Raw genomic sequence first — 13,084 nt, forward strand, 5'->3', positions numbered from 1 at the left:
AATTCCTAGGAAGCAGGAAACATTGTTTTCAATTCTCTATCCTCTCTGTATTTAGCATAGTACATTATTAATTTTGTGGACTTCTTAATATTGCTTTAATCTTGAGTTATAGGAACTAAATTAGTATGTAAGCAGTTTTATCCTATCATTAAATTGCTCTAAATGTGAATCTTAAAGACATGAATAGTTTAAGTATAATTTTAAAACTTATGGTAGAGCAATATAATGATTTCTTCTTCTCAAAGAAGTAATGGAATCTATCAAAATTAAAACAGTAATGTAAAATCTTGGTCGAATTTCAAATTGCTATATCATATATATGTAAATTGGACAAAGATAACACAGTCAAGCATGAAGTCTATTTTTTTTTCTTTTTTTTTTTTTTTTTTTTTTTTAGACAGGGTCTCGCTCTGTCACCCAGGCTGGAGTGCAGTGGAGCGATCTCAGCTCACTGCAACCTCCATCTCCCAGGTTCAAGTGATCCTCTCACCTTAGCCTCCCGAGTAGCTGGGACCACAGCCACACACCACCAGACCCAGCTATTTTTTTGTATTTTTAGTAGATACAGGGTCTCCTCATCTTGCCCAGACTGATCTCAAACTCCTGAGCTCAAGCGATCTGCTCACCTCGGCCTCCCAAAGTACTGGGATTACAGGTGTGAGCCATCACGCCCAGGCCCAGTGGTCATTTTTAACCATAATTCAATATCATGTGACAACTCAACTGCTATGTACTAGTTGAGGATAAACAGTCTGTGAATTATCTTCACAGTGGAAGGTCTGTTCGAAATCAGTAATAAGGGTTTTTAAAAATTATTATTTCTAGTTTCTTATTTCCCATTTGTTTTCTTGTTTCAGGGCTTTGAAGACTGCTTGGTATTTGATGAGTTAATGGATAAATTCAATAATGACCTCAGTAAGTAAGGTCAATTTCTCAACTGGACGTGGACTAGCTCTTCTGACTAATGTTGGACTTATTTCTGATCCTCAGTGATCACAGACCTCTGATGTATAATGTAAATTCTCTCCCCGGGATTACGTATTGTTCTACTAACAGTCTATGCCACCGTTCTCCCGGAGCAACAACTAGCACCCAGAAAAAGAAACATAGTTTGCTTTGAAGTTTCTATGTGGAGGTCCACAAAGTGATTCACTCAAAGATAAAAGCTCGGAGTACCCATGCTTGGCAGAGATACGCTGCTCTCTCTCCCTTGTCAGCCTAGGTAACACCCTCTGCCTGCATCTCCCAGCAGCAGTCCCAACGTTCTGGCACCAGGGATGGGTTTCATGGAAGACAATGTTTCCACAGACGGGGGCGTTGGAGGAGACGGTTCCGGGATGAAACTGTTCCAGCTCTGATCATCAGGCATTAGTCAGATTCTCATAAGGAGCGTGCAAGCTAGATGCCTGGCTTGTGCAGTTCACAACAGGGTTCACGCTCCTATGAGAAGCTAATGCCACTGCTGATCTGACAGGAGGCGGAGCTCAGGCGGGAATGCGGTGTCACCTGCCACTCACCTCCTGCTGTGCGCCCGGTTCCTAACAGGCCATGGACAGAGGGCTGGGGACATTTACCCTACAACACATCCTCAGAAACATTCTTAGAAGCTCCAGTGTTTTTTGCCCTGTCAAAGATTGCATCTAACTCTTTTTTTTTTTTTTTTTTTTTTTTTTTTGAGACGGAGTTCTGCTCTTGTTACCCAGGCTGGAGTGCAATGGCGATCTCAGCTCACTGCAACCTCCGCCTCCTGGGTTCAAGCGATTCTCCTGCCTCAGCCTCCCGAGTAGCTGGGGTTACAGACATGCGCCCCCACACCCGGCTAATTTTTTGTATTTTTAATAGAGACGGGGTTTCTCCATGTTGGTCAGGTTGGTCTCCAACTCCCGACCTCAGGTGATCCTCCCGCCTCGGCCTCCCAAAGTGCAGGGATTACAGGCGTGAGCCACCATGCTGGGTCATGCATCTGATACTTTCATTTGCCTTCTGATTAAAATCGATTCAGCCAATACATTAATTTTACAGATAATGAACTTTTAAGTATTTATATGTAATTCTGGAAGTAATTTAAATTAAATGTGTCCAATTATATATATTATGTATATAGTATAAATACATAATATGCCTGATGTGCCTGGGTCTGAAGAGATTATAGCATTCCATGTCAAATTTCTTCTTTTTTTTTTTGGAGACGAAGTCACTCCATTGCCCAGGCTGAAGTTCAGTGGCTGCAATCTTGGCTCACTGCAACTTCTGTCTCCTGGGTTGAAACAATTCTCCTGCCTCAGCCTCCAGATTAGCTGGGATTACAGGCATACACCACCACACCCGGCTAATTTTTGTATTTTTAGTAGAGATGAGGTTTTGTCATGTTGGCCTGGCTGGTCTCAAACTCCTGATCTCAAGCGATCCACCCACCTTGGCCTCCCAAAGTGGTGGGATTATAGGCGTGAGCCACCGTGCCTGGCATCAATTCCTTTATGATTTTTTTTTCATTATTTTTCAGTCGTCTCTGTCAAACGCTCAGGAGCCAGAGGCCTTTGTTCCCTCTCTTCCTTCCTAGCCCTCGTGTGACTGATTTGCACATGACCACGGAGGTGGCTGGAGGGCTTGTATATTACATATATAAAACAAGGTGCAAACAATAGCCTGAGAACTGGATAACCTTTTCCTGCTTCCCAGCATCATGTGCTTTCAAAAGCCACCTCTGATTTTACACTTGTTTCAGGTAAAGGATAGACTAGAGGACTGACCTTAAATTACACCCAGTTTCAAGTCCTGACTTGCCAACTTATTAACTGTGTGATCTTGAGCACATCACTTCATCTTTCTAAAGCCTCCGTTCTTTTTCATCTGTAAAGTGGAGATAATACTCTCAACTTCAGAGTTGTAAACATTGAATAATTCCTATAAAGTTTTAAAAAGAAAAAAAAAAGCCTGTCACAAAGTAAGTTGAGAGTAAATGTTTGCTGTGGTGTTTTAGGAAGTCCAAGGACACTGATGCCTGGGTCTGAAGAGATTATAGAGTTCCAGGACAAATTTTCTCATCTTTTTTTTTTTTTGGTTATTTCCCCGTCAAGTCTCTCAGATGCTCAGGAGCCAGAGATATTTTGTTTCCTCCTTTCCTAGCACTCGTGTGTCTGGTTTACACATGACGTTGGAGGTGGATAGAGGGTTTATGCATAAGAACACACTGTCAATGCTGGTTTGGGGCACTAGAGAACAAAGATAAAACAATAGTATAGATTAACTGTTGTAATTTTTATTTAATCACGACAGGAAATGTTCTATGTGTATTATCAATAGTCATAGATTGTTGGTTATACAGAATGGTTATTTATAGTTTAAAAAAAATAGCAAGAGCATTGGTGGTGAACACACTGTTTAATTTGACCTGTGAAGAGTTCAGCACATTTTTATAGAAGGTTTTAGAAAGATGTATTATTTAACTTCCAGGTTTGTGTCTTCCTGCGTTCTCAAGATTGAGAATCCCAGATAGTCACGCGATTTCAGACCTATCCATGTACAATTACATAGAGGTGAGTGACAAGGTTTGGCTTTATTCCATGAGACGGTTCACTGATATTCTAACAAATGTTCTTTTCTTTTTCTTTGCTTCAGCCTCCATCTCATGCATGCTATATAAGAATACCTACAGATAAGAACACACACACACACACACACACAGCATTCCTTAGACTTGGGTGGATTGTGACTCTGTGGCCAGTGACAATGACCCACACACACTATCTCTATCTACACTTTAAGGACATTTAGGAGGTAACAAAACCTCTGATAATTCACATGCTTTTATCTTAGATATTTAGTAATATGTTAATTTAATGAAAGGACAACTTTCAGATGTGTTAACATATTTAGAAAATCTAAGAAATGTTGAATGGCCTTTTCACTCATAACATTATAACTTACATATTTAGAGTAGCATTGATTATCCTTTGGAACCTTATGCACTAGAAAGAAAATGCATAATACCAAAAAGAAATTCATGTTCAGGAAGATTAGTACTTTGAAGAAAAACACATTAATTCCATTTTGAACCACTCACACGAAAAGTTCACAATAAGTGATTGTGATTATAGTTTTAAAATAATAAAATGAAAGGATTTACAAGACAAATTTAAAGCAGAGTGACCAGCTATTTTCCATCTCTCCTGAAGATAGAAAGAAACTGGACTTCAGCTTGAGCAAAATTGCATCAGATGTGGTAGAGGACGTCCTACAAGATATTGGAGGATTTATTGATGTATCTTGTCCCATCCTTTAAAAACAGGATGGCTATGACACAGTATCTGTCCTAAAAAAAAGAGTAGGTCCAGACAAACATAGCTTTAAACAATCTCTTTTTGCCATAAACAATATTACAAACCAATCAGGAAGCAACAGAAAATTAGACAAACCTGGCCGGGCGCGGTGGCTCAAGCCTGTAATCCCAGCACTTTGGGAGGCCGAGACGGGCGGATCACGAGGTCAGGAGATCGAGACCATCCTGGCGAACACGGTGAAACCCCGTCTCTACTAAAAAATACAAAGAAACTAGCCGGATGAGGTGGCGGGCGCCTGTAGTCCCAGCTCTTCCAGAGGCTGAGACAGGAGAATGGCATAAACCCGGGAGGCGGAGCTTGCAGTGAGCTGAGATCCGGCCACTGCACTCCAGCCTGGGCGACAGAGCGAGACTCCGTCTCAAAAAAAAAAAAAAAAAGAAAAGAAAATTAGACAAACCTTTGAGCTCACAGATTACCTGCAGATCTGGTTAAACAAACCCTCTACTGAAATAGACTTCCTATATTGACTCCTGCGCAAAATAAACTTCCCTAGCAGGCTTCATGTATTTGCTGTACATTTTCAAGGCAATGTCCTATATGACCGACATTTACTAAAATGGATTGGGAATAACATTACGGAAACAAAAAATTATTTGACTACTTTGTGTTTGGCATTGCGATGAGTGGGAATGAAGAATAATACTAAGTCACAGTAAGAAATGAATGTGTTCGTTCAAAAGCATTCTTTAAGACTCTCATTATTGCAGATGCGAGCACATGTCAACTCAAGCTGGTTCATTTTTCAGAAGAATATGGGGAGATTTCTTCATGCTATTATGCCATCGACCTTCATCCCTCTCTATACCATGGTAAGGTCTGGACTGAAGACTTTTCCTCATTTTAATTTTCTGTTTAACTGTTACGGAATATACAAGAATACTTTTTAAACTTTCCTGCAGGTCTCTTTTTCCAGAATAAGATACCATGAGGCTGTGCAGCGTTGGCATTGGCAAAAAAAGGTTGGAACAGACTACATTTTATGAATTTTTTAATGTGATGTGTGAAAATGTCAGAGTATTATGATTATGTTTGTTTCAGACAAATACGGAAATAATGGGACACCAACTGTTTGCCTTCCAAACAGAAACTGCCCTGAATACAGAGAGGGAAGAGTGCTTACTGAACAACATTACAAGGAGGTGGCAAAGAAAGAGAGCTTTTGAAGGGAAGAGTCTCAGGAAAGAAGCTGATGCTAATATTTCTCAACTTTTTACTTTATTTTAGCAAGATGTACTGTTCTTGATTTTTGCTTCGTGCAATATTCTTATGAGTTTAATTTGTAAAGTTGGACAGAACTGAATCACTTTTAAAACACCTATTCCAATGGAATGCTATAATACATTCATTTTGGGCAGTTGGCCTAGAGATGCCATTAAATGGAATTCTGATTCCCTAGTCTTCCACTTTGGGGATTTTATAACGTCCATTTATTCAACAGACAGTTTTATTTAGTACACAGCACTGAGCTGTTCACACCTTTCACCAAGCTCAGAGGCTAGTGGGGGATAGAGACAGTTGCACTGGAGAGGGATACACTGCCCCCGAGGAGGACAGGAGGGGCCAGGACGGGGGAAGGCGGAAGACACATGAGAAACATAGTTCAGTGGAGCTGGAAGGCGGCACTAGCGTGTGAGAATGGTCAGAGGGTGGAGGCAGGGCTTTAAACACCTGGAATATTATCTTGAGAGAAACAGGGAGCCCAGGGAGGCCAACAGCCTCAGGTCTGAATTTTAGAAAGATGTCTATATGGAGAATGGATTGGAAGAAATCAAGATGTATCTAAACAAGATGAATAAAATAGGGCCTCCACCCTTCAGGAGCTGAAAGTCTAAAAGGGGAAAAGATGCCAGCAGGCAGTTAGGATGCAGGACACTAAGTGCGGGGAGAGAAACAGGCCAGGATGCCGTGGGAAAGCACCTGACTCAGGCTGGAAAGAGTCTCAGGCCACTGTTCACAGCTAGTGTTTAGTCTCCATGTGAGTCTTAGTCACAGAGGCCACCAGGCCACCACTCTTCTCCTGGAGACTTTTGGGAAGCTTCTGAGAAGGAACCAATGATGTGCGGCTCCAGCACAGTGGTACTCTTCTTAGAATTCACAGCTCTTTTTCTAAACTGCACAAAAGCTGACTGCTAAATTTTTTTCATACAGAAGACCTTGATTCATGAGTTTCTTGGGAGAGAGGGAGAAGGGAGACTCCCAATCCTTGACTTTATCTTGATCTTATCGAATCCTGACCTGGTGGTCATGCAATTAAATTGTTGTTTCAGGTTAAAGAACAAAGAGGACATTGTTTACCCCTTTGTTGTTAAAAAAAAATGAAGTCTATTTTCAGATTTGAATCTCTGGACAAATGAAATGAGAGTTCTTGCTGTCTTACAGGTGATATACAAAGGACTCCTTTTCTTGGGATCACTGATAGCCATCAGCAGTACTTACCTACTTATGCACTACATGTCACCACGACCTTTCCACTACTTCAGAAGACCATGGAACTGAACAGCTCACTTCTGGAATACAAAACATGTTTCCCTACAAAGGCCATGGACTTCCTAGAACAAATTTATCTCATTAGCAGGTGATAGAAAGGTTTTGAGGTTACAAATGCTTGATTTCTCTGTGACCAAAATTAAGCACGAAAAGTTTCCATTGCCATATTTTATTCACTAATGGAAGATAGTGATCTGCTTATAATTAAACTGAATGTAGTATATCTCTGTGTGTTAATTGCAATTACTCGGGGTGGGGGACATTTTAAAAGTTGAAACATGCAACTTCCTCTACATTATACACACTCAGGTTGAGTCATTCTAACTATAAAAGTGCAATGACTAAGATCTTTCGCTTCTCAGAAAGTAAGGCCCAAGATGCCTCAGGGAAGACCGTAATCATGCCTTTTCTTTAAAAGACACAATAGGACTCACAATAGCATTGCCCCAACACCTGGGACTAAAAATCACAACTTGCCTAGCATGTTAACTGCACTTTTCATTACCTGAATGGAACTTACCTAACCACAGGGCTCAGATGTACCAGATAAAACCAGAAATGTAAATAATGAATTCAGGGGAGTTCCAGAGACTTACAAAATGAACTCATTTTATTTTCCCAGCTTCAAATACAAGTCTTACCGTCTGTTTATCTATCATCTATCATCTAATCTATCTATCTCTATTTATTTATGTATTAGAGATCAGGTCTCACTCTGTCGTCCAGGCTGGAGTGCAGTGGCATGGTCTTGCTTCACTGCAACCTCTGCCTCCTGGGCTCAAGCAATCCTCCCAATTCAGCCTCCCAAATAGCTGGGGCTACCAGGCTCAGCTAATTTTTTGGTATTTTTCAGTAGAGACCGGGTCTTGCCATTGCTGCCCAGGCCAGTCTCAAACTCCTGGCCTCATGTGATCTGCCCACCTCAGCCTCCCAAAGTGCAGGGATTAGAGGTGTGAGCCACCACTGCCAGCCCAGAGTTACCCTCTAAAGATAAGAAGAAGGCTATTAATATCATACTAAGCAAAGGACGGGAAAGGGTTTTATTCATAAATTAAATGTCTACATACGCAAAAGTGGAAAGGAAACAAGGGGAGACAACTTTTACAGAAATACAAAGCCATTATTTTATTCAATTTCAGACCCTCAGAAGCAATTTACTAATTACTCTTGGACTACATACTGCAGCAGAACCAGCAATACACTTGATTTTTAAAAGCACATTTAGTGAAAACATTTTCTTTGGTTCATCCTTCTTTAACAGGCTGCTGAGTCACTGAGAAGTCCTTCAAACATGATTATGAAGATGAAACACTAGAGTCATATAAGCAATAAAAATTGGGCAATGGGCCAGGCACAGTGGCTCAAGCCTGTAATCCCAGCACTTTGGGAGGCCGAGACGGGTGGATCACGAGGTCAGGAGATCGAGACCATCCTGGCTAACACGGTGAAACCCCGTCTCTACTAAAAATACAAAAAATTAGCCGGGCGTGGTGGCAGGTGCCTGTAGTCCCAGCTACTCGGGAGGCTGAGGCAGGAGAATGGTATGAACCCAGGAGGCGGAGCTTGCAGTGAGCCGAGATCGCGCCACTGCACTCCAGCCTGGGCGACAGAGCGCGACTCCATCTCAAAAAAAAAAAAAAAAAAAAAAATTGGGCAATAAGATGATTCAGTGTTTCTTTTCTTTATTGTCAATGAAATCCTTGAGTTCTAATAATCCATGTTTAGTTTGTAGGGAAAGAAAAAATAATTTTTCCTTCTACCCACTTTAGGTTCCTTTGCTGGGGCCCCTATAACAAAAGACAGATTAACAAGAGAAAAACAAACATAAGTTTATTAGCAGATATATATAATATATGTGGAAAATACAGGTGGAAATACAGGGGAATGAGCAAATCTCAAAGAGCTGGCATCTTAGAACTCCCTGGCTTATACAGCATCAACAAAGAACAGTAAATGTTTAGAAAAACAACAAAACAAAGAAAAAGAGCTTTGAGTCTGTAGGGGCAGCAATTTGGGGGAAGCAAATATATGGGAGTTTGCCTTGTAGATTCCTCTGGTGCTGGTCTCCAGGCTGACGAGGATTCAAAGACGTCTCTGAAACTCCTCTTTGTCATAGTGCACATGTAAAAAGTCTTTTGTTTCCAACAAGAGGATTTTCTTTTTCATTCTAGAATTATCTCCTTGATAACTTCAACAGACATAGGACATGACACTGAATAGAGTCCAACAGTACAAAAAAATTCAGTATGTTCTAGCTACTTCACACATGTGTATGCGACAGTTATTTTTACAGTAAGGTATTTTCGAGAAAAATGTATTACGTGATTTGGAAAATAGAGTAATTTAAAAAATATATTTGAAATGAAAATCTCCAACACATTAGAAGATGATGTTAGATGCCCATCGTCTGCCACAAGTGGTTTTTTCATTATGTAAAGCACCCGTTGAATTAAAATAATTTATTTTTGTTCAACCTCTTCCTGAGGCCCAAGAGCACATGGGCAATTCGGATTTCCTGCTGGACCACAAAGTTCTGTTGATATTATATAGAACGGGTATTCCAGACACTTCTTACGATGGAAGTCTAAAAGTGGCATCCAATTTAAGGCCCCCTCTTTTGTTGCCATTCTTCATTCCTACAAAGGACGAACTTGGATCACATCAACTTTGGACCCATTGGTTTTGTCGCTGTCGTCAACTGACAGTGATTCATCACTGGTGATAATAAAAATGATGGAAGAAGAGTTGAAAGTCACTTTTTTCTTTGGCCTGTCCCCATCTTTCTGTGACATCACAATAGGTCTGATCTGCATTTCACTCCCAGCTGCTGGTAGGTCTTTAGCAGGCCGCTGGCACCTCAGCAGTCGGAGGCACAGGAGCTGCAAAAGGGATCTTCGAAACTGGGCAGAGACAAAATAAAGGGGAATATGAAGTAAAAGTTGGGCACTTATCTGGATTAATAGTCAAGGAAATCAGTTGAGCTGAATTTCAGTTGTTTCTTGTTTGTTAGCTGGTGTGGATGAGGGGTTATGTGGTCATGCTCAGATCTACCTAAATCACCCCAGAGCTTTATGTCTTTTCTTCATTCTAATTCTTATTAACCAGAATATGTAGGACCATTTCAGTACCTTGTAATCCTCCAAGCTTCAATCTGCACACACTTTCTATGAGGACAGGTACAACTATTAAGAGATTTTGAACATTAAGTCAGTCCACAGATATTCAGTGGGTATCTACTAGGTGACAGTCACTGTGCTATAATTAGAGATTTTTTACTGTAAGCAACAAAAACAGACAAGGCTCTTCCTGGCAGAGTTTAGAGCCTGGTGTACTTGCTAATGTTTCTTTAATTAGGTGAAGAATTTTTTCTATCGAAATTACTAATAAGTTGGGGAAAAAATACTATGGCAGACAGCACTAATGTCATCAACAAACATAATTCTTCTCCGTGTCCTGGGTACAACATCAAATAATATTTCTTGGTCTCCTTTCGGCTTCTCCTCTCTGCTGTTCCTCTCGACAGGAAACTGGGAGGCCAACGTGTAAAGATCATAATATCGCACAATGGAAGGGACCTAGATCCCTAAATGACTGCACAGGACAGATCCCATCTCCTCCACCCAATACATTATTAGACTGTGAACTGTGACCTGAATGAGCAATCAACTCCGTTTGAATTCACTGAAATGTTGGGGTTGCTTGTTATAGTAGTCAGTCCATCATGACCAGTAAAACATACATCAAAAGTTAATGCAATTGTTATCCCCATTATTTACAGTGAAATAAATGGTGAATATATGGACTTTCTCAGATCAGGAAATACCAATTAAAAATATAATAAAAATTTTTATTTTTTCTATCTGATTCAAAAATTTAAAAAATAAAAATATTTACTTGTTTGAGACTTTATTCACTAAACCATTGTTTGGTTAAGTGTTAAAGAAACATGATGATAAAAGTTAAATAGAGTATGTATGCCAAAAAAAATGCTTTTCCATATAAATGGTAAGCTCTTTGAGGACAACGACTGTTGTTTTTATGTATTGGTTTTTGTTTGTATCTTTTAGACTTCCTGTTTAAAGTATGCCCCTAGGAGCCAGAAACATCGGGACCATGTGGGAGCTTGTTAGACCTGCAGAATATTGGGCAGCCATACATACTGAAGGAGAATATTCATTTATTACAAGATCTCCAGGTGTGGGGTACGCACATGAAAGTTCTAGAAGCAGTAATTTATAGCCCATTGGCTGACAGAAAGAGTGCAACAAATAATTGTTAATGTATTTTTATTTTGCCTGTTGAGAGGGTGGTCCCTAAAATACCTTATTCTCTGATAGAAAATTAAAGTTATAAACCATCTCACTAGAAAAATTCATATGTGTGCATACTAAAAAGTTATTATAAACAATTTCCAGGGTTGTAATGGCTCTTCTGAGGCCAACTCAAGGAATGTTTAGGTCCTGTGGACTCCAAGTTTAAAATCTCTGGGTTAAAGGAAATAGACCAGTTGAAGGCAACAAAAAACGGAAAGAAACACTGTCAGTGAGAGGAGAATAAGGCACGTGGAAGTGAGTTTATGGAGAGTGTAAGCCAATAATGTTCAAAGAAAAGGAAAGGCAAAAGAAGAGGCAGAGGGATTTAGCACTGAACATAATAAAGTTACTACAAAAGTGCCCGCTTCTTCCATATTCTTGAGCATTAGAAGTCACAGTGATTATTATTGCCCTTTATTATTATGACTTGTTATCTTTAAAATTCCAATGGAGTAATTAAGCATTATTTTTAACTTTTAAATTCTCTGAAACTTAGAGGCTCAGCTTTATAATAATCATTTTGTGGGCTCTCCCAGCCATGACTCATAGCCATCAAGTCAAAACCTTTCAACTACAGAAACAGATGATAAGGAAGTTCCTCTTCTTTTTGAGACAGGGTCTCGCTCTGTCACCCAGGCTGGAACACAGTGGTGTGATCATGGGTCACTGTAGCCCTGACCTCCTGGGCTCAAGAGATCCTTTCACCTCAGGCTCCTGAGTAGCTGGGACTACAGGCACATGCCACCACGCCCAGCTATTTTTTTTTTTTTTTTGAGAGAGAGAGAGGGGCGTCTCATTATGTTGCCCAGGTTGGTCTTGAACTCTTAGCTCAAGCAATCCTTCTGCCTCAGCATCCCAAAGTGCTGGGTTTACCGGCTTGAGCCACCACATCAGGCCCAGGAAGTTTCTTGAACCAAATTAATTTAGGCTAGACATTTGCTGTGGCATGTGAATAACAACCCAGACCAATTGCTACAAGTATCTATAACCCCAAGTGAGGAGTTATAAGCACTGGATTTGGGGACTTGAGCAAACTAGGTTCAAATCCTGGCACCAATACTTCCTAGATTAGGCAAGTTATTTAACCTCTCTGAACCTATTCACAACCCATAAAGAAAACAAGGAATAATATTAGTGTCTATTTTGTGGAGTTTCGTAAACTTGCTAGTAACTTGTTCGTGACTTGCTTGTAACTTGCTCGTTGCAGTAAGAATTTTAAATGTATTATTAACTTCGTCGCTGTTATTACTAGGCATAAACTATTTTCTGATGAATTAAATATTAATTTTACTAGAATTCTACCTAACAAGTGTGAATCCCTATGGGTAGTTCTTAGAATTGTTATGATTTTCTTCGGAAATATTCTACATTTCTTCCTGATCCCTTTACATTCTGACAAAATTCTTGATTTGGTTTTTTTAATTGAATCGACTCTGAATCACCTCTGTAAAAGTATTACACTGTCATTTCCAACTCTATCTTCAGGGTGAAAGCAATCAGTTAATTGCAAAGCGTACCTTTCTGATCATGAAGACATAAATCACTGGATTGTATACAGTGTTGGATTTAGCAAAGAGGTACGAAACAATAGATATTGTTGGAGTGACCAGGTGACCATGACCATTAACCACCAAGAAGCAGATCACGATATAAGGCATCCAACAGACCAGGAAGGTGAATATCATTAAAAAGCACATTTTGGCCAGTTTCTTTTCATATTTTAAAATCTTGATCACTTGAATTGTCTGAAGATCTTCCACGCAACGAAGCTGCCGAAAGGAGAAAGAAAGGAAAGGGCTTTAAAAAAATAAAAGAATGGCTTTCTTTTGTTATTTTTATAACAGATATTCAGACACTATTCTTGGCCCCACCTAAATGGAAAGAGAACTGAATAGGACCTTGGGAGGCTGACTTCTGATCCGAGACTCGCAGCTGAGTCCAGCT

The 13,084-nt window shown here is 40.0% G+C and overlaps 2 protein-coding genes across 2 annotated transcripts in view; one reads left to right on the plus strand and one right to left on the minus strand.

The window, feature by feature from the left end:
- KMO (kynurenine 3-monooxygenase) overlaps positions 1-7,046 on the plus strand; it is a 58,400-nt gene extending 51,354 nt beyond the window's left edge. Inside the window, exons 11-15 of the mRNA XM_050770884.1 lie at positions 858-915; positions 3,454-3,536; positions 5,048-5,149; positions 5,240-5,299; positions 6,720-7,046. Of these exons, the coding sequence (XP_050626841.1) occupies positions 858-915; positions 3,454-3,536; positions 5,048-5,149; positions 5,240-5,299; positions 6,720-6,836 (420 nt within the window). The 3' untranslated portion in view covers positions 6,837-7,046. The remainder of the gene's footprint in view (positions 1-857; positions 916-3,453; positions 3,537-5,047; positions 5,150-5,239; positions 5,300-6,719) is intronic.
- A 1,596-nt stretch (positions 7,047-8,642) lies between these two features.
- Positions 8,643-13,084, minus strand: part of OPN3 (opsin 3) — a 47,326-nt gene continuing 42,884 nt past the window's right edge. Inside the window, exons 3-4 of the mRNA XM_050770893.1 lie at positions 12,658-12,909; positions 8,643-9,727 (exon numbers count right to left, since the gene is read on the minus strand). Coding sequence (XP_050626850.1) covers positions 9,464-9,727; positions 12,658-12,909 — 516 coding nt within the window. The 3' untranslated portion in view covers positions 8,643-9,463. The remainder of the gene's footprint in view (positions 9,728-12,657; positions 12,910-13,084) is intronic.

Source organism: Macaca thibetana, chromosome 1 (genome assembly GCF_024542745.1).
Source record: "Macaca thibetana thibetana isolate TM-01 chromosome 1, ASM2454274v1, whole genome shotgun sequence".
NCBI classification, from domain to species: Eukaryota; Metazoa; Chordata; class Mammalia; order Primates; family Cercopithecidae; genus Macaca; species Macaca thibetana.